The 27,601-nt window shown below is 54.9% G+C and overlaps 1 protein-coding gene across 2 annotated transcripts in view; it reads right to left on the reverse strand.

The window, feature by feature from the left end:
• Positions 1–476: 476 nt before the first annotated feature.
• F13A1 (coagulation factor XIII A chain) overlaps positions 477–27,601 on the reverse strand; it is a 151,751-nt gene continuing 124,626 nt past the window's right edge. Inside the window, exons 12-15 of one of the 2 annotated variants that reach the window (XM_047794522.1) lie at positions 24,862–25,149; positions 18,571–18,731; positions 7,633–7,769; positions 477–2,254 (exon numbers count right to left, since the gene is read on the reverse strand). In XM_047794522.1, coding sequence (XP_047650478.1) covers positions 2,101–2,254; positions 7,633–7,769; positions 18,571–18,731; positions 24,862–25,149 — 740 coding nt within the window. In that variant the 3' untranslated portion in view covers positions 477–2,100. The remainder of the gene's footprint in view (positions 2,255–7,632; positions 7,770–18,570; positions 18,732–24,861; positions 25,150–27,601) is intronic. The other variant, XM_047794523.1, reaches the window with a different exon arrangement.

Genomic DNA, 27,601 nt, shown 5'->3' on the forward strand with positions numbered 1-27,601 from the left:
AGCTGCGTGGAGGACTGCGTTGAGAAGGAGCCTGAGGCCCAGTCCAAGAGGTGACTGTACAGTGATGTGTCTGCCATGGATACAGGCCCTCCTCCACATACTTGTCACATAGTTTCCTTCTCTGTTCTAAGACCCCCAAAGGTGCTTGTGGTGACAAGTGTCTGTACCGCCCTGTCCACTCAGTCACCGTGATGATTCACGAGCGCATTCTTTAAAAAGCATATCCAACGATTTTACCGTCTCTGGGTGCTGCTTTTCAAACCAAACTTGTTCCTCTGGTGACTGTGGTTGAGAAAACACAGAGAGGGCAGTGGGGACAGGTCACTGTAGCATCACTACCCGCCAGCATCTCCTTCTCTCAGGCAGAGATGCTCGCTTCCCTCTCCAGGGCGGGTCATCTACGGCTTAGGGAAGGTGGTGTCTCGAGCGCTGCGGGTGGTAATCTCCGTGCTGTGAAATTAAAAGCGTTCACTCTGTGCAGGTGCAACTATGAGCTTTTATTTTAAGCGTTGATTACACTCTAGTTAATCAGAAGATATGATATGAAGCCAGGTTAACAGTCCAGCAAGACGCATTTCATTTTAAAGTTGAGTATTGGAAGGCTTAGCAAATGCTGGGAGACTACTTAACAGAGTTAGCTAGGATGTGCCTACAGAGGGGACCAGCTGACCCTCATGGATTCTTGGTGCTGAAGGTCCAGGAACGGGGTCGACGGCCTAGAAACGTGGTTGCAGGGACCAGAGGATCCCATTCCTGTTTCCCCCGTGGCTTCCTTCTCACTGCTCATCTTTCTTTTCTTTTGCAAAGAATCACCATCTACTGACCCAAATCACACTCTAGGCATATCAATGGGTAATTTTAACAATAAATTGGCCCTGTAAATAAGTACCGATGGCCTTGTCTCTTGGAACCTGGGACCCTAATGCAAGTGATGTCAGCGTCCTCGGCCAACAGGTGTGCAGAAGCCCTGGCTGCTTGCGGGGTGGGGTCCGTGTTACCTTTTAGTACCTGTGTGTCGAGCCGAGGGGTCAACACGCGTGGTGTCAAGGACAAGAGAATCCGAATCAGTGGCTGCCCGTCCTTCCCCGCGCCTGCTCGCTGCAGCTGCCAGCATCTCCAGCGTGTCGGGTTTATTCTGTCTCTAAATCTGTAGCTGGACCCTTGTCATTGTGCAAAGGAGAAGATCCCAGAGAGACAGAGGAAGGCTAATCACTAATTAAAGAGACTAATTCCTCATGCCTACTGTCCCAAGTCAGCCTCATGACTTTCTAGAACGACAGCCCCCAAAGGGTTAAAGTTAGGGATATTGGTTCCTGCGGATCTGGCCACAGTGTGACGCCTCCGATAAAATGCACCATAAAAGTACATTATTTAATAGATCCGAGGATTGCACCTGCTGTCTTATCTCCTCTTAGGTGATCAAGCTCCCCACAAATGCAATTTGTTAATATGGGGCCGCATCCTCTCAGAAGGAAAATCTGGAAATTTGGCAGACCGCCGCTTCGCTGCAGGTGCAAGATGAAAGGCCTTTCCTGGCTGTGCCAAGAAGAAAAACGATGCTGCCCTCAATTCCTGGGAAAAAATTCTGATGCAGACACTAAAACCTGATTCCCACAAAGGGGACTAGAATCCTGGGGTCCAAATCGTGTGCTTTCCCCCCCAAGCTGGGGGAGCATGTTACCCATCCCCCCAAAAAAGGCAGAGTGGGGGATGAGCAGGGCTGTTTTTCACGAGGCCAGGTACTGAGCAGATCCCCCTGCTAAGCGAAGTTCTCTGCCACGTGGCGCTGCATCCATTTGAGATGATAAATGATGGCTTTTGCTCTTATGAGCTAGGAGAGCCTCATTAGAGCCTAATTAAAGCTAATGCTCAGAACCCTCTGGAAGGTGGCGAGATTCAACACTAACGTCCCCCCTGAAGAGCCGTGCTGAAACGTGCAGCTTGGAAACGCAGCATCGCCCCTCTGCGGCCCCACCCAGTCCCGTCTGGGTCTTCCCGGCTAAGTTAAAGCAAGAGCTGACTGACTATTGGTGCATTAGGACATGCTGAGCCAAGACTCCGGGAGGCCAAGGCCCGGGTCCCTCTCAGCCGCGTGGGCGTCTACACGGAAGGTCGTCTCTGGATCTGCAGGTTTAGCTCGCCGTACACGTGTCTCAGGGAGTCACTGGTCATGCTGGCCATCAGCTTCCGAGGCCCGGAGACCCAAGGCCGACACACCTCTTCCCACTGCACGGTGGCGTTGGGCCGGATCTCCCTGAAAAGACGGACGAGAGAGGGGAGGCTGATGCTCCGAGAGGCAGACCCAGTTTCCCACCTTGATCAGGAAGCAGGGACAAGCCTGCCCGAGTCCCACCCTCTTTCTCTTGGCTGATGGGGGTTGGGACACTGAAGGGCCTGGCTGGCCGATTTCCCCAGTGGCCACCTGAATGACACCCCTGGATGAGGCCACAGAGCCATGGGGGGTGGGGGGGAGGTACCAACCCCCAGCCCCGTTCGCTGCAGGGCCTGGACAGCAATGGAACTGAGGTAACCCTTGCTTTGAATTGGGGTGAACTTCTGTGCTACTGAGGCTGGCCTGGGGTGGGGGTGGGGGGCGGCTGCTGACAGTGAGTCTAGGGCCGTTCAAGGGCCTCAGCCACGTGAGCTCCCATTTGTCCCTGGGGGTCAGGGCCAGACAGCATTGCTTTAGCCAGAGCCAAAGTGAGGGGAGAGAGATGGGCCTTTCTCCTGGGCTTGACCGACTCACATGAAGTCAGAGCCCCAGGGTTTCCTCAGAGACACTGGAACGGACAGGTGTTTCACCTGCGGCTGTGGGGGTACAGCCTCTGGGATAAAAAGGGGGAAACGCTCCACATCTCAAAAGCTGGACCCTGAATGAGAAATCCCTTTTCTCGCCTACACGTGAGGCCAGTGAATCAGGAGATGCATCTAAGCCAGGGGGCCTCTCTCGGGGGCTGCTCCAGGGCCTGGTTTTGAGCGTCTCCATGTCTCAATTAATCTGGTATTTGATAGTTCTTTTTTTTTTTTTCCCTTCTTTTTAGAGCTGCACCTGTGGCATATGAAAGTTCCCAGGCTAGGGGCTGAATTGGAGCCGCATCTGCGACCTACACCACAGCTCACGGCAACGCCAGATCCTTAACCCACTGAGGGAGCCAGGGATGGAACCCATGTCCTCATGGATACTGGTTGGGTCCCTTATCTCTGAGCCACGACGGGAACTCCGGTATTTGCTCTTCGGTTTTTATTCTTTACAAATGTGGTTGCACAACGCTCACTGAGTTAGAGGAAGGTCAAAGTGTGTGGTGAGGACACGCGCATGCCCACAGAGGGGGGTAAATATGGATGTTACGATTCAAGGACTGAAAACCCCTGAGCTCACCCGGAGTTTCCTCATCTGTGAAAAGCAGACACTATGACAAAGTGAAGAGGGCGCGGGCGGGTGGGCGAGTCCGTGCTTCTGCTGCGCCCAGAACGTGGCCGGAAGGGGCAGGTGGTAGGTGTTCGCTGCCGCGGCTTCATTACTATTATCGCCGTTGTCACTAATTATCACGACTTTCGCCGCCATCACCACCATCACCTTTGTGGTCATTGTTGCTCTGCCTGAACTCTCTGCAACGTAATTTAGGGGAGTTCTTCCTGCCTCTGTGCAGAGAAGCAGTTCTCTACATATTTCTTGTATGTCTTTTTAGGGCTGCACCCGTGGCACATGGAGGTTCCCCGGCTGGGGGGGTCCAATCGGAGCTGCGCCTGCCAGCCTACACCACAGCCACAGCCACGCCAGATCCAAGCCCCGTCTGCAACCTACACCACGGCTCACAGCAATGCCGGATCCTTAACCCACTGAGCGAGGCCGGGAATCAAACCCACAACCTCACGGTTCCTAGTCGGATTCGTTTCTGCTGCACCACGACGGGAACTCCAGACCTTTCTTTCTCAAAGCTGTGCTGTTTCTCACCCTGATCCATTCAGTCTCTCTTCCCTGCTTTCCCCAAGTGACCAATCCGGAACATTTGGCAAAATATTCGTCCTGCTTAGGGATCTGGCCTGGGGCCAGCCAGCGCAGGTAAGTCCCTGCAACAGAAACTGTAATCCTTGCACTCGACTTCATGGTTTGCTCGAACTTGCAGCCCCCGTGCCCCTCCTGCCTTCATCTACTGGCATCTACACCTACAGAATCAGCAAAGAGAGTCACAGGTGATGAGACCAATGCACGTCTAGGTAGGAATCTACCTACAGAGAAAGGAGAAAAATCATTTCCTCCTCTTGGTGAGCAGCGTAATCCTGGAATAATCCTCTTTTCCCAGGGCCGGATGTTATGATAAATGGTTCTCGGGAACGTGCTGAGCGGCCAAGACACTCCTGCCATTTATCTTCCTGAACGCCCGCCGGCCTCTCGGCTCATTATTACAACCAACCGCAACTATCTCCGGTTTGCCCTCCGCGAGTCCGGCCCTGGGCCCCGGTGGAGAGACTCAGAGTTAAAAACAACATCACAAAGTCGGGGACCTCTCCTCTGAAAACAACATCCTGAACCTGATCGTTTTTTAAAGGGAGAAAGGACCCTGCAAGACGAATCACTCGAGGTTGGGCAAGTGTCAAGTGCAGAAACTTGAACGCTGAGGGTCTGTGTGAGCAGCCCCTCCTTGCGGCTGAGGGGCGGGGAGGTGGGGGCAGGAAAGGAAAAAGCACCTGCTGGGCCCTGTGCGGGGAGTGCACGTGAGGCCACCTCTTCCCGGGTTCAATCCCCGCAGGTCTCTCCTTCCAGCCCCCTGCCCCCGAGGGCCCCTGCAGGGGTGGGCGGGCCCATGCGTATGTGAGAAAGGAGTCCGGCTCCGGTTCTACAGAACTGAACTTTTGGAGGCTCCAGGTCTTACACACACAGCTCTGCTGCTCTTAGATCAGATGTTGGCAGCAGAGGGTACACGTATCAGTTATCTGACAGGGTGGATGTGGGCACGGGTTGGCTTGGGTCTCGGTTGTAAAGGTGTGAGGGGGAGGCAGGAGGAAACAGAGCAAGTAGCGCTCTCTCCCCAGCCCCACCCCCAGATCATAATTTGTTATATTTTTTTCTTTTTAGGGCTGCACCTGTGGCATATGGAGTTTCCCCTGCCAGGGGTCAAATCTGGCTGCGGCTGGGCTGCCGGCTGCACCACAGCCACAGCAACACCAGATCCGAGCCGCATCTGCAACCTACACAGCAGCCTGTGGCAACATCGGATCCTTAACCCACTGAGTGAGGCCAGGGATCAAAGCTGCATCCTCGTGGATACTAGTTGGGTCCTTAACCCACCAAGCTACAACGGGAACTCCCATAAATATTTTCGGTGTCAAGTTATTCCCAACTTTTGACAGCCTGTTTGAAACAGAGTTTCCCTCTCTTTGGCGGACCGGCCCTTTGGATCTGGGTCCCCCTAAGAGACGGAGGTCCTGGCTCTCTATCTGCATAGACCTATGAGCTGAAATGATTATGGATAGAAGCTAGGGCGGAATGTGGGTAGGACCCTGGCCTTGCGTCCACCGTGTGGGGCCCAGGCTCCTCCATCCTTCCCCTGATGCCTCAGCTGTCGCCCCCCCCCAACCGCAACTCTCCTGGTCACTCCACCCGCTCTGAGCCCCGCGTCTCCTAAACGGTGCGTCCTCGGCCGGGATGCATCTTTCCTGAGACACATGCATCGTCTCCTTCCCCGCACTGGCGTGTGATCAAGGCGGGGGTCTTACACGGCCAAGGAGCAGGTTCTGGTCCCCTCCGAGGAAACTGGAGGGGGGGGGGGTTACGGCTGGAGAAGGAAACACTGGATACAGCAGGGGGCTGGTTTGGAGAAGAAACGTGTTCCACTTTGCCTGAGCGGTTCTCGCCTGGGATGCGCGCGTGGGAAGGTGTGAGCACGGGCGAGGGAGACTCGTTTCTGACGAAAGCGGGGCTCCGGCTGCGACCCTGCCCTCTAGCTGGGGTTGATTTCTGATTTCATTCTTTTTTTCCCCCTTGCACCTTGCCTATTCGCACAGGAAGTTGCTATGGTTTGCGCTTGCATTTTTTTTTTTTAAGCACTCAAATTCTTTTCTCTGTTTATTGCCTCCACTGGCAGCAGGCGCCTCTTCATGGATGGGCCAGAACGCTGTCATTTGAAAGGAACGCAGAGCCCCTGCTGGGCACGTGGGTGCCTCGGAAAGGGTGAAGCAGGCCTCGCCCGTGTCCCCCAGACTCGGAGCTGGTAGCCTCCACAAACGGTGCTGGTTTGGGAAACCCTAACATTTCTGGTCAGGAGGCAGTTTCCACCCCTCTCCACCGCGTGGTGTGCACCTTAGAAGGTCACCCCGCAACAACTGTGGGGGACGGATGGATGCTGACAGGGACTCATTTGCGGTGGAAAGGAAAGTAACAAACCTCAAGATTGGGATCCATCCCGGGTGTCGCGCTTGAAGAGGAGTGCAGACAAACGGGCAGGTGGGAGAGGAAGGGGGCTGAAACCACACTGGTGGGAGGGCATGAAGGCAGGGTAGGGAGAGCGAAGACGCAAGGAGGATGTGACAGCCGTGTGCAAACACCTGGGAACCATACAACGGAGGAAAAAAGGGCCTCATTCCGAGCACAGGTGCAGACGGCAGAACTACAATCACTGGTAGGACGGAAAGGGGGAAGTACTGGCTAACAATCAGAACTTCCTGACATGGAGTTCCCGTGTGGCTCCGTGGGTTAAGAGCCCGACTAGTATCCTTGAGGATGTGGGTTTGATCCCTGACCTCACTCAGTGGGTTAAGGATCCAGTGTTGCTGTGAGCTGTGGTGTAGGTCACAGATGTGGCTTGGATCCCGGCACTGCCATAGCTGTGGTGTAGGCTGGCAGCTGCAGTTCCAATTCAACCACGAGCCTGGGAACCTCCACATAATGTGGGTGTGGACCTTAAAAAAAAAAAAAAAGGAAAAAAAAGGAACTACCTGACCATGGACGGGCTGTCTTGTTGGGTGACACTCTTTGTCAGTGGCAATCACAGGAGCAGCATTTCATTCATACGACGATGACAGGTGGGTGGTACCTGATCCCCCGGGATAACCGGGGTGGATTCCCTGCATAGGCTTGAACCCCAGAACCAAGTCCAGACCACTTTAGGCCCACCTTCATTCTACCGAAAGCCGCAGGCGTGCAGAGTGCTTGGGGTGGTCACCCCGTTAGAGGTGGGGTTGGAGAAAAACGACTCAGGAGCAGGAACGTCTTTCAGCCTAACGTCTGCCTCATGGGCACCCCGTAAATATTAGTCGAAGGAACCCATGAGGAGGTTCTGGCAAGATTCTTGACCCCTGGGATCCGACACCAGTCACCCTACCTCTGGATCTTGGCTTACGTCTAGAAACTGCACACCGTGGGACAAACCAGTGGACCTGGCAAAGCCTCAAATTCCTCCATCACCCAAGGCAGCTCTGATGGCACCTATCACTTCAGAGTGGTGGTAAGGACTGAATGGTGGGAGTGCCGGTCACCCCAACCTTGTTTGTACCCCCACTTACTGCATGGCCAAGAGGGGGGCAGCGGCTCCTCAGGCAGGTTCATGGGGGATTAGATGGGAGTTTGGAAGAGACGGAGAAAGACAGATGTCCCACAGCCCCCGTCACACACCCCCCCGCCCCCCCACTCACCGGAATATCTTCCTCAGTGGCCTTGTCACTCCAGGACCATCCAAGCGCATCCAGACATTCTGCAGGGGTTCGTTTAAGGGGTTGGTGAACTCAACTGTCACCACCATGTCAGAACCCACTGCCTGAGTGCCACGGACCTAGGAAGTGAGTTGGGGGAGAAGGAAGCTCGTTAGTGGCACATAAGGCCTCTTTCTGCTCCCCTGTGTCCTTAAGCAGCTTTGCTTTTTCTTCCGTTTTACAGCATGGCTACTTTTTGCCAAGGGAGCAGCTTATTGCCCTGACCGGGGGGACGCCTCTTGAGAAAAAGATGGAAAATTACTAATTAGAATCACACTCTTTTCTTCATGATAAAAACCACCCTAATTAGAGTCTGGGTTAATCGCTGCGGCCATCGGCTGTTGCTGTCAGCAGGAGGTGGAAGTGCACTGGTGTAGTGACAGCTTCCCCGGGGTGAGGGCGGCCAGGGGAACCCCGCTTCTGGAAAGGGTTCAAGCTTCCTGCCAGGAAGGGGGAGGCATCCCTGAGTTCAAGAGGAAGAAAATGCTTGGGGGCAGGGAGGGGGTGCAGGGCTTTCTTCCTTGGAAGCACCCCAGGAAGAAATACATCTGAGGAGGGAGTCCTCCTTGAACTTGAAGGAGAGGAAGCTGGACCCTCAAACAGACCAAAGGGACTTTCCCTCTGCAGCCACAGCATCTGAGGCCAGGAGGGCGTGAGGCTATTTGCTGGGGAGTTTATCCAGCACAGCTCTCAGAAGCTCGGGTGTTTGGCCAGAGGTCGAGGTCAGCTTCAATACTTAACTAGCAGTGGGGGCGCGGGTGACTTTCTCAACCTTTCTAAGACCCAGTGTGCTTGTCTCTGAAACAGGCCTGACGTTCGTATGGGGTCCCTGAGGTAGGAGGCCGTTTTATCGCTGCCGTGACTTTAGTTCTGCTGCTGTTTGCAAAGGGCCACCTGCTTGGAATGATGCGCCCTTTCACGACAAGGGGCCAACATGCGGGACTCTGGCCGGGGAGCCGGAGCGTTTGTTTGTTCACTTAGCAGCTCTGACAGGCCAAATGGACGGACCCGCACAAGCTCTTAAAAACATGGGGACAAGATAATAATAATCGTTCTGCCCTCAAAGGAAAGGAGCAGGAGGAAGGGATCCATAGAAAGCAGCCACCTCAATGCGCGACACACGACAAGGGCTCAGTACATGGTCGCTCGTGCTTTTTTCATTTCTTTTCTTTAGCCCACTTTCAACTCTAACATCTCGCTGCTGCCCGTTAGGTTGCCTGCTTAAAAATGGAACTCATGGGTTGTTTGAGTTTTCTACATATCAACCAGCCAGTAGAATACCTTACTTCTTTTAACCGTGTCACAGGAAAAATTGTGTGAACATGAGCCTTTTTTATGAATAGAGGGAAGAGGAAGGTCACTGCCCTGAGAAGAAGATTCTCACATCTTCACCCCAAAGTTAAGAATAGGGAGTTCCCATCGTGGCTCAGCAGTAAAGAGCCCAACAAGTATCCATGAGGACACGGACTCCATCCCTGGCCTCGCTCAGCGGGTGGGGGATCCAGCGCTGCTGTGAGCTGCGGTGTAGGTCCCAGCTGCGGTTTAGATCCTGTGTGGCTGTGGCGTCGGCCGGCAGCTGTCGCTCCGATTCAACCTCTAGCCTGGGAACTTCCGTATGCCGTTGGTGCGGCCCTGAAAAGCAAAAAAAAAAAGGCAAAAAAAGACTTAAGACTAAAACCTCATCTATTTACTCTTGGCTACATTTATGTCTATGGGATTTAAAATATCTATAAGAAAAATGAACATTGCAGCCAATTCCCCGGTTTGAGTTTCAAATCTCTGCCTTCTGAGGTGGGAAGCATGGGAGAGCAGGGAAGAGGGTCAGAGAGGAGCAGACACTGATTATAACGGTGACAAGAGCAGGTGTCCCCTACAAAGCATGGGCTGTGTGCCAAGCAGCGTCGACTCAATAGTCCTCCACCTGGCATGCACAGTGGAACCCATGACGGGCTGAATTCCTGGGTGCTGAACCCATGGATATGGACTTTGGTGTCTGCAGGGATCCTGGCACCAATCCCTGGTAGATACTGCGGGACGGCTGCATGAAAGTCCGTGATTAGAATATTTGACTTGGAACCTTTGGTTTCATTCTCAAGGGCATCCAACATCTTTTTCCCAAGTTGAGAAAAAAATTTCAGAACACTTCTTGGTTTCTAAAAATACAGGCTAAAGATAACATTTACAGAAACTGTCTAAAGTGGGACTGCTTCAGAAAGTGCTATGATCACTTTGGTTTTGGAGGAAAAATATTTTGGAGCCATCTGCCTTCGGCATGGCGGGCCGCTGCAATTACGGGGACAATCCCTTAAAAAAAAAAAATCTGATAATAGCCACTGGCCCTTCTTTTCACAGACACACACAGTGACAAATACAAGACCAGCACACTTTGGGCAGGTAGGTGTCAGGGGCTGGTTCCAGACCCACGGCTTTGACCCTCGGCCCTCGCGGGGCCAGTGGGCTCCAGGTTAAAGATGCTTTCCATATCGGAAGGCTGGCTCTGCCACTGATGACAGAGACCAGGGGAAAGTGAGTATTTGAAAAGCGGGCCCAGTGTTTGGCTTTCGATCTGAGTATGATTCGAAGATGGAGCCTTCTGGGAGAACCTCACATGTCAAACCTAGTCAGTTTTCTTCGAGAGATAGCATCTCCGTCATTAGTGGCTGGCTCGGGTCTGTAAACACGTCCCAGCCCTCTGTGATTCTGAAGCTGGGGGAAGGCCGAGATGAAAGGAGGGACCCGCCGCAGGGCACGGGGAGTTTCTTTTGCAATTACCAGAGACTCCGTGTCCCTTTTCTGGCATTTGTCTCTTGTACCTGGAGTTTAAACTTCCTTTGCCTGACTGCTGAGATGATCATGAAACTGGGAGACGCAAACCAAACCAAGTATAAAAGCCTGCCCAGGAGCTCCTGCCATGAGCCGTGGGTTAAGAATCCATCTGCAGCAGCTCGGGTTGCTGCAGAGGCACGGATTCTGATTCCCAGCCCACCGAAGTGGGTTAAAGGATTCAGTGTTGCCGTAGCTGTGGCTCGGATTCAATCCCTGTCCTGGGCATTTCTATATGCCGTGGGTGTTGGCATTTAAAAAAAAAAAAAAAAAAAAGGCCTGCCCAACATTCAACATCTCACTGTCTTCTGCTTAGAGAATTCAAGTGGGGGTATTTCCTGACTGAATCTTTTTTCCTCCACAGCCCACGGTCACTGCTGCTCATAAGCAGCTGCTTATTCGTAAACCACGCTCACCGGCATTAAATAACTACTGTTGCTTCTCACCAGCCCCCATCAGGTAGCACCTACTACATAAGGTGCATGTTTTTAAGGCAGCTGGGCCATGTCCTAAGCCTGTCCAACATGGTAGCCGGTAGCCATGAGCCACGTATCACTACTGAAATTTAAATGAATTTAAATAAAAGAAAAATTCAGTTCCTTAATTGTACGAGCCACAGTTCCACTCTTCAATATCTTCACGTGGCTGGTGGCTGCATCATACTGGCCCGGGCACATGGAGAGTATTTCTGTGATTATGGGCAGTTCTGTTGGTCAATACTGTGGAGTGACTTGTATTAACTCTTTGAATCCTCACGACCCTGTGAGGTGGAGGCTATGCGTTCCCATTTTACAGACGAGGAAAGAGAGGCACAGACAAGTTTAGTGGCTTGTTCAAGTTCACAGAGAGAGCAAGCAGGGGACGCGAGACCCAGTACAGGCGGTCTGGGGCCAAGGTCACCGCTTGAGCACCGATCTTCACTGACGCCGACTCCTAATCACAGTAACAGCAACTCACAGCACTCTCAGTGTTGTACTAGAGATGCAGGCGCCCTGCTCATCGCCTTCCTACCCCGTGGACTTGGGGGTGGACGGTAACACGGCCCTCCCTCTGTTGAATGTGGAACTACAACTTAGACGATACACAAAGCCCCCGCATCAGAGCCTCCTGGTTGGCAGAACCCAGATGTGAATCTAGCATGCTCTGATTCCAAAACATTCATCTTTAAACACGACAGACACTGTCATCTCTGACAGCAGAGAGGCAGAAATAGTTCCTTTTTTTTTTTTTTTTTGCTGAAAATAGTGTCTTTTCTTCCTGAAATCCCCTGAAGAATCATTTGCACTATTAACTTATGCCATCACTACCTCCCGCTGAGCCCAAGGACTGCAACTTGACCCTGAATTAAATTTGAACACATACGTTCAACCCAAGTCTTTCTTTCTGACTTTATGGGGAACGAATCGGATTTCTATGCCGGAGTGAAACATGATGGGTGGCCGTGGGGCCTCGATATATTCTATCACTTGATGATAATAGAATTTTCTATTTCGGGTAAAGATAGAGATATCATTTTCAAAAATAACCAGTAGCTCAAGCAGTGTGTGGTCACACGATAAGGTAGATGGTTGTTATCTTTGATGTGTTACTTTGCCCGTGTTCCTTTCATGGTGAAAAAGACAGGGAAGAGGAAATGCATAGAGAACATTTGCAGGTGCCCCGGTTACCGACAGCTTCTCACTTTCATTCTCAAGTGCAGGCTGTGCTGAGAAGGAGGTGGAAACGCACCTTCCAGTGGGGGCCTGGCCCACGGACAGGCTGGGACGTGCTCTCCCGCCTGATCTGCCATGAGCGATGCCGTGAGCAGGTGGAGAGCGAGTCAGCCTGGGCCCCTCCCTCAGCATCAGCTGCTCAGAGCCTCTCCTGGCGGGACAGGTGGCTCAGGGCAGTGGTGAGGGCCCCTGGGACAAAGACATGGACCATGGCTGCGGAAGCCGAGGGAAAGCATGCTGTACTCAGGGTCTGAAGGTGAGGGGCCACGGCTGTGTGTCCTCGGGCCAGTCACCTGAACTCTCTGGGCCTTGGTTTCTTAAGCAGCCACTGGGAAGCGTCAGTGCGGTACTGTAAGTGAACTGACCCGGCAGAGCATGTGGCACATGGCATTTATTGACCCAAAATGCTCTGGGGCTTTCAAAGGCGGCCAGGCCTCCAGGGTGACCAGAACTTCCTGGCTCCCTCGCAGGGAGCCACGTGGATCTGGTTTCCCAGGTTCCGAGCTGAGGACCACGAAGGAGAGAGGCTGGCAGGCTCCGCGGACACTTTCTAAAGAGCAGTCAGAAGCGGAGCCCAGCGCCCTGCCCAGCCTCCCGCCGAAGAGCTGCGGACATAGCGGGGGTGCGTCCTGGCGACCAGGACACGTGACAGAGTCACAGGGACCCCAGGGGAGGGGGGTGGGGGCGGGGAGAAACATGCAGACCTGGGGAGGCAGCTGGTTCAAGGTCCAGGGTTCCAGGAGAAAGAGACCACGAGGCTTCCTCGTCATTTTTTGGCTTGATGGAAAGTTTCAGATATTTAGGCTCTCAGAGGATGTAATGAAACCAAAGCCATCTCTCAGTTTAACCAGTGGCTATCAAGCGTGTTGGGGACACTCATTATTCCTCAGGTGATTCCTCAGAGAGGAGGAGGAGGAGGAGAGGGAGGAGGGGGACAGGAAGCATGGTGGTGGCTTCCCTGAGTGGCGGCTGCAGACGGTCGCTGGTCTGTGTTGCCTGGGATCCGGGAACCACGCTAAGCTCTTTGCGATGGATGATTTCCGACACCCCTCCCGGCAGCCCACGGGGTCAGCAATATCTCTGGACCCGTTTAAGGGATACAGCGTTGAGTACCTAGCCCAAGGCAGCCCAGGTAGATTATGAACCATCCAAGCCCCTGGGCTGCTGGTTTCTGCGGAAAAGGGGCCACAGAGGCTCCTCCTGGGTTCTTGCTCTAGCTGACTTGGGCGAGGACATGAAAACTGAGACGCCTCCACTGCTCTCTGAGAACCGGGGAAGCCCAGGGGAACGCGGCTCCCAGGGCGCACAGCACGAGTCCCGCAAAGCAGACTCCGGCCTGCCCACCAGCTGAGTTCCCTCTGTGGCCCCCATCCACTCCCCCAAACAGCTAGTTCTTAGAAATCAAAATGCTCAAGCATCTCTGCCCAACGTAAAGTATCTTACGACAATCAACACAGGGCAAGGCAGAGAAAAAAAAAATTGTCTGATGTTGTTTTTCTATGTCTGATTTTAATAAAATACGCTTTTCTCATCAAAATATTTTGATAGCCTGGGAAAAGAGATGAGTGCTCATGAAAGTTTAATGACGGTCTCTCCCCACCACTTCTCGTGTGAGGATCACACACTGTGGCTCACGCGTGGCGGGGGCTGGAAAAGGGTCACTGGGAGCCCAGGTCCCCATCTCTACGTCAGGGGGACAGATGACACCCAAGACTGGTCCTCACGGGGTCAGGACGTGTCCACTGGCCTAACTGTGCTGGTGGACGGTGACGTGCACGCAGACAGGCGGGCCCTATGCTGTGCCAGGTTGGTCTCTATTCGCCCTACCGTGGGAGCTGGGTGAGCAGGGCTGCACCCTATCCCTCAGGCAGCTCCGGCCCCAAGGCGGAGGCCGAGGCTGTGGACGGACCAGGGAGAGGAAAGGGGTTCTGACTCCGGGAGGTCCGAGTGGAGGATCATGTCAGGTTCATGCCCTGGAATCTCCACGGAAGCATCTTTGTTCGCAGAGTTGGTCATGAAGCCCTCGGCCAGAGCCTGCAGCCTCACCAAAGGGGCCCGGGCTGCCTGGCCAGGCCCCCACCAGCACCTCGGTGCCCACCGCCAGCCCCTGCTCCCAGCCTGGGCGGCCGCCACGGCAGCTTCCAGCTGCTCCCACACCTGCCTCCGTCCACCTGGCCCTCCCCGCCCTCGCCCGTGGGGGTCTTCTAGTGTCTGGAGTGGTCTCTCCCTCTGTCTCCACCTGTCTGAATGTTACCCGCTCCCCAAGGCTCAGTCCTCACACCTCGTTCCACTCAAACTCCCGTGCTCTCTCTTCCCTGGAAACTTTCAGGCAAAGTTCTGGCATGACAGAGACAGGGCCACAGGGGCCTGCCCAGCCTTCTGAGTCGGCAAGGCCTGGGTTAGATGCTCCCTTCCCTCCGCTGGCAGGGGACGCAAGGGGCTTGTGATCTGAAACAAGGCTAACAACACGTCCTCGGTGTCCCTTGAGAGCTGGGCGTTTCGCATCCATCAGCGTGTGACACACGCCCAGCAGCTCTGCGAGGTAAGACCTGCCATGGTCTCTGTCACGGCTGAGAACACAGAAGCTGAGAGATGGAGGGGGCGGGGGTGGGGGGGACGTGCCCAGAGTTACACAGCTCGTGTGCAGATGAAACAGGCCTGGAGCTCAGAGTTTGGTCCCAGAGCCCGTGTTTAGACCATCGTGCCAAGGGGCGCTGCCCTGTCTGGGCCTCTCGGTTTTTCATCTGTGTAATGGGTATAATCCTACCTGCCTGGAGGGCAGACATGAGGCCTGACTAAGCTAGACCAGGAGAAGCAGGACCCGCCGAGCTCAGAATTGATAGCTGCTGTCACTGCGGATGCCCTGGGCTGGTCTCACGCCTGCTCCTGCCCAGGAGGCCCATCCTGTCCTCCTGACCCTGGGCTAGCACCTTCCTCACGGTGACCTTGGGAGCTTTTGTGAGCTGGGGGCCTGTCCCAGGCTTCCAGAGGTGGACCAAGGGTTCCAGTGTTTTCCTAGAATTGGGGGACATGTGTCCCATGAGGTCTGGAGCCCCGAGCTGTGGGCCTGCACTGCATTTAGCTGCCCCTCCAACTCCTGCTGACACGCTGGCTCCAGCTCCCCTGTCTCACCCCTGCCCTGAGCTCTCCTGGGCCACGTTTCTTTCCTTTTCTTTTGCTTTTTAGGACCACACCCGCAGCATATGGAGGTTCCCAGACGAGCAACAGCTGCCGGCCTACACCACAGCCACAGCAACACAGGATCCGAGCCACGTCTGCGACCTACACCGCAGCTCACAGCAACGCTGGATCCTTAACCACTGGGCGAGGCCGGGGATCGAACAGACATCCTCGTGGATACTTGCCGGGTTCTTAACCTGCTGAGCCCCAATGGGAACTCCTCTTCTTCTTAAAAAAAATTAAATTTTATTTATTTATTTATTTTTTGGCCACGGCTTGCAGCGGCTTGACGTGGAATCTCACTTCCCAGACCAGGGATTGAACCCCGGCTGCCGTGGTGAAAGGGCTGAGTCCCAACCACTGGACCACGGGGAGCGGTCTGGGTCGCATTTCAACATAAAGTTTTCTTTCTCCTCCCGTCCTCTCTCCCCTCCTTTGCCTGCCCCTCCCTCTCCCCCGTCCCCGCTCCTTCCCCCCCCCCTCCCCACACTGTCCTCTCTCTCCCCAAGTGAAGTCAGAGTCGCACGTTCGGCTCCATACCCCGCGTCTCCAGGAGACTGAGCAGTGTCCGGGTCTCCAGCCCTCTAGCCAGGGTCTGGCACCGGGAACTCTCACAGCTCGGGGACAGCTGGCTGGCCTTCAGGGCGTGAGCTGCTTTACCAGGGGCGCCTCTTCCCCTGCTCGGGTTTAGCTGGTCCTTGGGGTGAAGGTGGCTGATGAGGCGAGTGGTTCAGGGAGCACCGATGGGACCAGGCCTGCTCCTCTCCTGACACACCAGGACCTGCACAGTGGCCGGAACTGCCAACCCGCTCACGCTCGCGCCCCGGTCAGACGGCCCTACCTACTATTAAAATAATAATAAATTATTATTATTTTATTAAATAATAATAATTTATTATTATTTAATAAATAAATAATAAAATTCATTTTCTCTAAGAAGGGTGTTCCTGATACCTTTATGGAAATTTAGAAAAACAGAACAAAATGAAAAGAACCCCCCAGAGCACTTTGTAAAGTTTGCCCACCCTGTCCAGGAGGGATTTGGGTTCCGCCAGGGGAAGTAAACTGCTCTTTAAGGAAACTGGGGGAATAACTAACCCACGGCCCCCAGTTGCTAACATCCCAGAGAAGGTTATATCCGTTTCCTTCCTACACCCGGTTTATCAGCAGCGGCGCAATTAAATTCTATTTTAGGCGGTGGTGTGAGCACTTCACGCCTGGAAGGGTCTCTCCCGACCCTGGGCCACAGGGACAGGCTGTGCGACCATAATTAGGGGAGCGGGTGGGCCTGGGCTCTGGTGGGAAAGGTTCGGAGGCTGCATCCCTGACCGAGTGCGGGAGAGGAGCCTCCGAGCCCCCGAGAGGCCTGCAGGGGACGGCGTGTCTCCCAGGGAGAGGCCGCCACGAGGGCAGCCGCCTTGCAGGTGGTGGGCAGGCCGCCCAGCTGGGCACCATGGCCCTTACGCTACTGAATCCTCGTCCTCAGGGGACCAACGGCTCCTCTGCAGGAACCCCGACACCACCACTTCTCTGTTTTGCATTTTTCTTTTTTCTTTTTTGGGGGGGGGGGCTTTTCAGGGCCACAGGTGCAGCACATGGAGGTTCCCAGGCTAGGGGTTAAATCAGAGCTGCAGCAGCTGCCAGCCACAGCCACAGCCACAGCAAACAGGATCCAAGCCGCGTCTGCGACCTACACCACAGCTCACGGCAACGCCGGATCCTTAACCCACTGAGCAAGGGCAGGGACCGAACCCGCACCCTCATGGATCCTAGTCAGGTTCTTAACCCCCGAGCCACGGCAGGAACTCTGCAGTTGTCCCGTTCTCCCTGTGGACCCTACACCTCTCACTTTTATTCTGTCTTAAGGCCTCTGCAGATGGTGCCGTGACGGGGGAGCTGACTGGGCTGAGAGAACCATGGCCATGGGGTGATTCAAGCCTTTCTAGAGCCCACGGCCTGGGAGTCTGCCTCCAGGGCCCTGTGTGTTGTCCTGGTGTGACTTGTCCAACGGTGGCCCTCAAGAGCCATCTCCCCAGTGCTGGACCCAGTGAAAGCCACCACTGTGAATGCCACTCGACAGCTGCTGGCACTACAGGCGACACACAGCAAATGCTCAGAAGACACAAGGCCTACCCGCCTCCCTGCTCCCTGCCCCCGCCACACCCCTAGAGGCTCTCACAACACAGACGACTACAACTGATCCAGCCCTTCAAAGGAACGCACTTCGGGCTCTGTGCTCATCGCTCTCAGTCCCTCGGGGAGGTCTCTGAGCCCCAGAGAAGGCTGACAGAAGATGCCAGGCCCCAAGGGCCCTGCTGGAGGCCTGGGGTTCTGCTCCCAGAGCAGGAGGTGACAGGGGTGTGGTACAGATGCTGCCGTGCTCCTGAGAAGTGGGCGCACACAGGCGCCTTGTCTTCCGTTCCCACCCATCGTCCACCCTTCTCTGCACACCCTTTGAGCCCTGTGCCCAGAGATTTCTGCCGGTAAATGGGGAGGCCACATAAAAACTACCTTCCAAAGAGGCCAAAAAGACCCCGTGGTGACAGAGGCCAGAAAAGAGGTGGTCCCGGGATCGGGGAGGGAGTGCTTGATGGGAAAAGGCGCGAGGCACTTCCTGCCGTGCTGGACGTTGGAAATCCTGTGTCTGCATCTGGCTGGCAGGCGCCAGGCGTCTACACGTGTGACAAGTCGCGGCCATGTGGCTGACACTTGGGTCTGTGCCTTTCAGCTCCGTGAACACTACCCCAGGGCAACGTGCAGCCGGAGGGGGTCCGGGGGGCCTCCCGCGGCCACGCCCGACCCACGGTATTCCGGACACCCCGAGTTCTAAGTGTCTGCACCCTCCACGCATCTCTATCTTCCTCCACACGCGTGTTTCTCCCCCACGGGTTCTATTTATATCTGCAGCCACATCTATATATTTAAATCCGCAGAGGAGAGAAAAGTGTTATGTGTGCAAGTCTATATACAGGGCGTGGTTTCCTTCTTTCAAAGAACAGGAGCATCCTGACCCCTTTCTCTCTCTCTCTCTCTCTCTTTTCCTTTTTTCTGGAGGACACGCACTCACACACACACACACACACAAACACACACGCGCGCGCGCGCGAAGCCCGGCTGCCGAATCAACAGCCTTGCCCCGCCCCTCCTCCGAGATGTCAAAACTGACCTTCAGGCTGATCTTGGGGATGGTCAGCACGACGGACTTCTGCTTGGCCAGGACATCGTTGGTCTCGTTGACACGGGCGGTGACGAAGAAGTGCAGGAAGGCCTGCTCCAGCAGCTGGCCCATGTACTCGCCCGCTCGGACCCACACCGCCTCGGTCTTGACTGGCGGGAGGAAAGACAGGCAGGCCAGGCTCAGGACCCGGGGCAGGAGCTCGGTCCCCTTCCCTGCGCGCCTCCCGCCAGCCACCCACCCCTCGCCGCCAGCAACACACACAAGCGAAGAGGAACGCGGAGTCGGCCTTAACCCTGCTTCCCGGGGAAAGAAGGGGCTGGAAATTGAACAGGCAGTAACATCTTCCTCGAGAAAATGCGTCGGATTTTCCCAGCAGGGCTTTTGCTGTGGGAAAATGCAACACGACAAAGAGGTTTAAGAGCAGGGACCAAGGGGCTGGAACCGCAGCCTCTCGGATTTGGGCCAGAAACCGTCCCAAGACAGCAGACGAGGGGGCGTGGGCCCGCCTGCCTTAGGAAGCATCTCCACAGGCCAGGGCCCCTCCTGCAAAGCCCTGGACGACCTGATCCCTGTCCTGCTTCCTTTGCTCCGCCCCTTCTTTCCTGCTTTTACTGGATCAGGCTGATTTGGTTTTTCTATTAAGGGGAAGAAGCGGTTGAAACCAGTTTTCACCCTAAGCATTCAAGGCTCTCCCACCGCGTCTCCTGTTTGCAGCTTAAGAGACCTCTGTGCTGAAGGCTTGTGTCCTCAAGTCACTACTTTCAGGTTGGGGACAGGCCAGGAAGGTTGATTTTGGAGGGTGGGGACTGGTCCTGGCTCCCCACACACCACCTGGGCTGGGACGGGCGCTCAGCGGCCCCGGTGGCAGCAGTGAGATCTGTGTGGCTGCACTGCCAGCTTTCTCCCACGGTCCCTTCCCCCAGCCCAGGACTCAAGAGGGCAGAGGGCAGCTCCGCAGGCCGAGCCTGGGCGGGGGCACAGCCCCTGCCGTTACCGTTACCTGGGCTCAGCGGGGAGATGGGCAACCCCACACCCCCTGACCCCGCAGCCCCCTGCACGGAATTCAGTGTCTCCACCAGAGCTCTGTCCACCTTTGGCCAAAGATTCCTCCGTCCAGTGGAAGCTACTGAAGGAAACGAGTCCCACGGCGGGTGGTTTAAGGTGCAGAGGGTGTTGGTTTTCGTGCTCTGTCATGAGCGGCCATCGGGTTCCGGGTGGGGTGGGGTGGGGCGGGTGGAAGGCCCTGTGGGGTGAGCAAGACGCAGGGAGGCCGCCTGCCTGGTGGGCTCCCGGATGAGGGGGTACCAGGCTGTGCTCTGCATCTGCTTCAAGGTTCTTGCACCGATAAGTAGGTGCTGGGACCTCTGACCCTCTTGCTGAAGCACTCTCCATCTTGGTCCATCTCACCATGCCTCAGGGACACTGAAAAATGTCCTGCTGGATCCCACCCCAGACCGACTGAATTGGAATCTTGGAGGTTGGGGCCCAGGCCTCGTTTTGAAATTCTGCAGTTGAGAAGAAGCACTGCTCCACCATGAGGGGGACACCCCTCTCCAGAATCGGCCCTGCACAGAGCCTTGGTCCAGTGGAAGGCCCGGCCCTTCCAGGCCAGGCCCTTGCTGCTCCTGTGTGGCCTGCAGACACCAGCAGCACCCCTACCACTGGGAGCTGGTGCTCAGGCCCCGTCCCCACCTCGGGAGTCGGGACCTGCATGTGAACACAATGCGCAGCTGAAGCTCCTCCAGTTGGAGCGGCTCCCAGAGACAGGAGGCTCTAGCAGGGTTTGGGGTGGTGTTAGGGCAGAACCGGCAGAGTGAGGACAGTTTCCGCTTTGAAACAAAGCCCTGCATCCCAGGACCCACTCAACTCCTGGCAAAATGGCAAGGATGGGCGTCCTAGACCAGGGGTGGCAGCTGGGTGCAAGTCTGCCCTGAGGGGATGTTTGGGACTTCATGGAGACACCTGCGGTTGGCCCAGCTGGAGGATGCTGCTGGCGTCTGGCAGGTAGAGGCCAAGGTGCTGCTAAACATCCTGCGAGACACAGGACAGGTCCCACAACTCTCCAGCCTAATGGTCAGCGATGCGGGGCTGAGGGACAGCCACGGGCTGCACACTTATTACTGGTCTGCCCCAGACGAGCAGCAGACAACCCGCCTTGCCTCCTGGGGCAGTGCCCCTCCACGCTGAGCCAGCCTTTTGAATCTATGATCTTGCCTTGACCCTGGAACTCTGCCCTTTTGAATGACTTGCGTTGCCTTGTTTGGGTCTGAGCCTAGACCCTGCTTCTTCATGGCTCCCCTGGCAGGGGGCCGTCCAGAAGACGACAACGGTGGTCCTCAGTTGGGGACAACCTCAGATTATTTTCACTCGCTCAGATGGGGCCAGATGGAGCGGCAAAATGACAGGCCCCGGAGAACGTCCATTTGGCCTCCAGCTGCCTCCAGTAACCAGAGAACAGCGGCCATACCCTCTGGCTATTCGTAGAGGGCTGGGTTGGGCCACTGGGCTTTTTAGGCTGGTGAGATGTGCCCGGCTTCCTCCTACCCATCTTCACAGAGGCGTTGGCTCCCTTGCTCCCGTCGGCCCAGAGACCGTTGATTTCTCTGAGGTAGAATGAAACCTTGGCACTTAAGAAACTGGGCTGTGTCTCTGAGCCCCAGAGCGTGGAGCTCCTGAAATAGTGCATTATGTAAGTGCTGTGATTTGCCACTGCACAAGAAATTGTTCTAGATAAAGTTTATTAAACGTGGCAAGAGAAAGAAGAATAGATTTTCATTCTATGAGCGCTGGAGCTGGGATCCTGCCAGCATCATTTACGGTGTCTGGGGAAAGCCAGGGGAGACACAGACAGGAGCTGCCTCATCTCTTTTCCAAAAAGCGAAGGCGACTAAATATAGCCAAGTGGAAATGATAGCACCTTTGAAGGTACTGGGAGGGTGAAGTTATTCGAATCTTCCCAACTGATTGGAGCCCACGCATTGCCTTGAATTATCAATCTGGAAAATGTACCTTGCCTTCCACTTGGAAAACTTTCTTTGCCATGCAGCCTCTCAGGAAAGCGCCCTGACCTGCTCCATTAGGGTCTGGGAAAGAGCTCTCTCGTGGCTTTTGGCAGCCGACGGCGGTTTATTTCAGGTGGCGACATGCAATTTGTTGCATAGAGTGACGGCCACCTACCTGCAGGCTAAAGTGAGAAACGGTCCCCAACTCCCTTCAGCTTGTTCAGGACCGGCCTCGGGGTGGGAGCCGTGCGAACCCCGAGTCAGGCTTCGGCTGGATCAGCCGCCCCTCGCTGGATGCCTGATGCATCAGGCTGTTCCAGCCTGACTCACTCGAGCTCAAGCTCTTACTGGCTCAGGGGACGAGGGGGCAGGGGTTGAGAGATGGGACTCTTGTGAGTGAAGCTGTGGACAAGCCCCCGAGTCCCTGCGTTTTGAAATAAAAGGCTTTTCCTTTCACCTCTCAGGCCTTCCCTCGGTCTCCAAAGGCCAACTCAAGAGTTGACGATGAGAAAATACTGATGCAGCTGAAAACGAGTTGAAACAGCCTCCAAGACGGTATGTCCCGCCTTGGCCCACAACTTACTCTAACCGGCTTTTCACAAACGGTTTCTCCCTCGCTTATTTGCTTTCTTTTACTGGGGTCTACTTTTTATTCTTTTAATTCTTTGTCCTTTTGTCTTTTTAGGGCCATAACCATGGCATATGGAGGTTCCCAGTCTAGGGGTCAAATCGGAGCTGTAGCCACCGGCCTACATCACAGCCACGACAACGCCAGATCCGAGCCACGTCTATGACCTGCACTACACGTTGGATCCTTAACCCACTGAGCAAGACCAGGGATCGAACCCGCAACCTCACGGTTCCCAGTCAGATTTGTTTCCACGGCGCCACAATGGGAACTCCTGGAAGTTAACATTTAAGGAGAACCTGCATGTGGGAAGCCCGTTACATGTATCATCTCGTTTAGTTCCCTCCACGGCTCCATCCCTCGAACGGCACATCCAAGCTGCCAACAGATCCTGCAGCGGCTCCCTTCAGCACAGGCGCAGATCCGACGGTTCCCACGGCCTGTCTCACGGCCGCCACCACCTGGCCAAGAGCATCCTAAGCTGTCCTCAGCTCAGCTCCTCCTCCCCTGTGGTCTGTCTGAACACAGCAGCCAGCGGGATCTCTTAGAACCCAAGTTAGAGCAGGGCAGCTTCTGCTCAAACCCTCCCATGGTTCTCTCACCCGGAATCAAAGCCAAAGTCCTCACAAGGGTCTTTCTGGTCTTCACCTGGTCTGTACCCACCCTCCACCCTCCACCGGACAGCCTTGCTCCGGACTCTGGTCTCCTTGCCTCCTAGGACACAGCAGCAGACAAGTGCTGGCCTCAGGGCCTTTACACTTGCTCCCCCCGCCCTGCCGCCCCCCGCTGGAACTAACTCTCTTCTTTTGTCCCCGTTAGAGCGGTTTTCCTTGGCGACCCCACCCCCACCAACACGCTCCGCCTTCCTTACCTTGCGCTGTGTTTTCCTATTCTAGGCAGCACCACATCCTAACGAGCTTGATTGGTCACTGCCGATTTCCCCTGCCTCTCCCCAGGAGATAGCGAACTCCACGAGCAACTCACTGCTGCATGGCCAGGGCAAAACAGTACCTGCACTTGGCGGCACTAACTCAAGGTGTGTGGGGGGGGAATCCAGCCACCCAGGGATGGACGCAGCATGAGCTCAGAGTGCTTAAGTAACTTGCCCAGGGACACACAGCTAGTAGGTCCCACAGTCACAGCTGAAATGTGTCTGGATTTGTCCAACTTCAAGGCTCAGGCTCTCTCAGGTCCACGGCGTGTCGGTCTGTCTGTCCTAAACAGTTGTGATGAATCTTTCCTTGGCTCCTTATAGTGACTACCCTTTTCTGTAAGAACTGCCTGTCTTCCCAGTACTAGATCTTCCAGTTTCCAAGAAAGATACTGTGACGATTTCTTAATTGTTGGCTTCGCTACTGAAGCTGGGAGATCTGCGTGCTTAAGCTCAGGGAGGTTTCTTGGAATTAGGACTTTTAGGAATAGTTTCCATTTTTCCTGGGAATGTCTTTCTGAAGTCTCTTGAGGGGGCTTCCCGTGGCGTGGGACAGACACAAAATCCAGGGAGCTTGCAAACAAGTGAGACGAGCCTTTGGTCATCCCCAGGTGGCATCATGGTCTTACCGGCCTCTGCTTTATACAAATGACTATTCTTATACCTCTCTCTCTCTCTCTTTTTTTTTTCCCATTTCTTTTTCTGTGCCACAAATCAGGTCAATGGATCTGGTTTCCAGAAGTGCTGGCTGTTTCCAGTCTGCTCTGTCTCACGTGACGTGCTTCGCCTGGACACCAGGCTCTCCTGGTTGACTCACTGGGCCCGTTGAGTCACCAGCTGTTGAACACATCACATGCTAGTACCCCAGGAAACGAGAAGGGGGGCGGTGCAACCCCCAGTGCACGCTGCGGCACGTCAACCCCAGTCCTGCTTAAAATGTCCTGAATTGTTTAGGGTGAAGAAGATGCTTTGGAAGGCCATCCATGCCAGGGAGGCTGGAGGGGGTCAAGGTGAGAAAGACACGGAGAGAAAGAGGGAGCACGCAAGCCTGGGGAGATGGCTGGGACGGCCGTGCCCTTCAGAGGCCCCTGGACAGCACATCCCGAATCTCCAATTTTCTCTCCTCAGGATGGGCTCTCCTGACCCCGCCCACCGGACAGATCACGCTGCCCCTAAGTGGTAAAGCCAAACACACCACCCCTGCTGGGCAGCCTTCCCCCAACCCCACAAAGCTCTTCCTAAGTCGGGAGAGAGGGACCACCAGCTGGCCTGCTTCTGGGACATGAGCGTCGTCGACTTTCCTGAGCACACCAGGAAGCCTGCTCTTCCTGAGATCCTGTGAAAAAGGCAGATCTTGATTCCGAAGGCCTGGGGCGGGGCCTGAGCATCTGCATTTGCGACCAGCTCCCCGTGGGCGCCGATATGCTTCAGATCCTCGGCCCACCCTGGACGCCACGAGAAGCAAAGCGACATTCAGTGTTCAGGACTCACGGGGCCCCGGGCTCTGAAAAGGTGGGTGCTCACTTCTACGCAGGGTGGAAGTGGTGGTCCTTCTAGAAAAGGGGGGGCCTCCCCTGCGGCTGGCGCTCCTGAGCTCTGGGCCAGAACTCGAACTTGGACAGGACGTTCTGATGGGGAGGGGGGCAGAGTCAGCAGCAAGCCAGACGGGAAGGCAGGGGACGCGTCCCGGAGAGCGCGGTGCCCGCCCATTAACTTACAGGACAGGGGCTCCAGCGTGACGTTGAACGTCTCGTTCTTGAACTCCCCCTTGGAGACGCCGGTGTAGAAGGTGATGTTGCCTGAGAGATAGGCCGTGACGCTGTAGCGGGTGGGGCTGTTGTTTCGGAAGGTGAGGATGACCTTGAAGTCTCTCCCCAGCACGGCGCTCTCCACCTCGAAGTCCATGTGGATGTCGGACCGAGATCTGGGGATGCCCTCTGTGCTGAGGGGCTTTTTAGCCCCATACATCAGGGCAGTTTCGAGGGCCAGCCGCTCTTCTTCTTGACCTAGGAAAGGTGCAGAGATGAGGACAGAGGAATGCACCCCGCCCACGACAAAGTCGCCCTCATGAGCGGGGCGCTGCGGGCACCGTGCGCTGTCATTGCCTGTGGGGCTCTGGACACAAAGCCTTTCTGTGTCCCCCATTTCTTGTTCTTAGGAAATGGGCCTCGTTCAGCCTCCGTGGCCTTCCCTGGGGTCCAAGGGACACCTTCAGACAGCTGCCGATCAGGGAAGGGAGGGGATGCAGAGACAAGGGAGGAACCTTCAAGAAACGACGGTACAGCCCTTGGGCAGCGGACTGGTGCCCTCTCAAGGGAGACACGGAATAATATAGGCTTCTTTTAGAAACGAATGCTTTCAAACTGAACAGCTTAGAGTCCTTCCTTGTCCTTCTCCCCGGCTTAATTGCACCCTAAGCACAATCACCCGTCAGCTAAAGATGAGGCATGCTGAGAAAAACTGGCCGTGTGAAACCAGACATGGCCCTGTGGGGCTCCTGGGTGCAAAAGCCTTTCTGTGTCCCCCATTTCTTGTTCTTAGGAAATGGGCTTCATTCAGCCCCCATGGCCTTCCCTGGGTTCCAAGGGATCCATTCAGACAGTTGCTGATCGGGGACAGAGAGGAACAGTCCAGCAGCAACAGTGCAGCCTTGGGACAGGATCCCGGTTCCCTCCCGAGGAAGACATAACACAGACATCCCCTACACCTAAGAGAAAAGTTATGTCCCTCCGCTTCTTTTAGAAACGGACACGTAGAAACCGAATGGCTGAGAGTCCTTCCTTGTCCTTCTCCCCGGCTTAATCATACCCCAAACACAATCACCAGCAAAACTAAAGATGCGGGCCCCGGAGCGGAATCGCCTGCGGGTGGAAGGTTATTAGGACAAGATGTTTTTCCGGAACCTTCTGAGTTTGCTCTACTCTCTGATCCATACGCCCTTTTGCAAGTACTGTTATTCTAGGCGATAACCCAGAAGACCTCCACCGTGCTTGTGGGCTGTGGAAAAGGGGACGCGGATCTTGGCAAGAGCGAAGCCATTTTGCTGCCACCGTCCGTCATGGTGAACTTAAGGTGACTCATACGAGGGCTCTGAGAAAAGCAAGGTCATTCGAACTTGAGCAACTCTGAGCCCCGATGGCTCTAAAAAATTCCAGCATAGCTAGATTGTGCTTGAGGCCAATCCTTAAAGTAACAATATAGAGCATTCTGTAGGGCTGTACATCTTTCTGTATCCTGCCTGTAACTAAAGGTGACTGTAGCATGTTAGACAGGTAAGCAAGCGCTATCAATGGATCTCCCCCTTTCTGTTCAGGGTCCGTGATTGGGAAGCGATTCCCCATGGACCCGCCGGCAAAATAAAGCTGTGTTCTGTCTTCCTCGAGGGTGCTCTGAGGGGATTTCTGGGAATTCTACAACATGATCGGGCCGAGGCCTCCTAGTGGCACCTTTGAGATCGCCTGACGCCCCCAAAGAAAGAAGAATATACATGTTTGTCCCAATCTTGAGTCCTACCTAAAAACCTGTTTTTCTCCTTTTTTTTTTTTTTTTTTTTTTAACTATATAACGCCTCGCAATTCTTTCCACTAGGGGAGCACAATCTTTAAGGCATTAGCCTGCCGTGGCCTTCTTTGCCTGGCCAAGCAATAAAGCTATTTTTTTCTCCTTTACTCCAAACTCTGTCTCTGTGTTTCAATTCAGCACCCGCAGACGGAGGCCAAGGTTCGGCAACACCTCTGGAAGCCCCACGACTTCCCTTGGAGGCTGCTGCCATCATCACTGTCCCCAGTTCGGAATTCTGCTCGATCAAGTTCCCAGAGAGTTACGACCCTATCTGATCAGAAGTGGCTACGGCGCTTATGACTCTAAGGGCTGTTTTTCCAGGGCCGCTGTTTCAGGGTTCAGCGGGTAAAAACGGGCAAAATCTAACTCTTGTCACAGAGCAGCAGGGCCCTGTGGGGCCTTCCTGGGACAGAACCCTCCCCACCTCCTCTCAAACACCCAGATAACAGCATCTGAGGCACAAAACATTTCCCGAGCTGCTTTACAAAGGTGAAAATCCCACCCCTCAACCGAAGGCAAGATATTAACTACTTAATGGCTCCAGCACAGAGCCCTAGGCCCCCGAGAGCCTAAGGACTGAGGACCTCAATGCTTCTGATACCGCCCACTCGGCGCCGTCAGCCAATCAGAAGATTGTACACAAGCTGATCACTTCCCTGTGACCCACCCCTCCCCCTAAACCTGGCTTTTATTTGCTTAATTTTTTTTATTAAAATTTTTTTGTTTGTTTTTTTAGGGCTGCGCCTGTGGCATATGGAGGTTCCCAGGCTAGGGGTCCAATCGGAGCTGTAGCCACTGGCCTAAAGCACAGCCACAGCAACGCCAGATCCTTAACCCACTGAACAAGGCCAGGGATCCAACCCGCACCCTCATGGATGCTAGTTGGGTTCGTTAACC

This window comes from Phacochoerus africanus, chromosome 9, assembly GCF_016906955.1.
Source record: "Phacochoerus africanus isolate WHEZ1 chromosome 9, ROS_Pafr_v1, whole genome shotgun sequence".
In the NCBI taxonomy this organism is placed as follows: domain Eukaryota; kingdom Metazoa; phylum Chordata; class Mammalia; order Artiodactyla; family Suidae; genus Phacochoerus; species Phacochoerus africanus.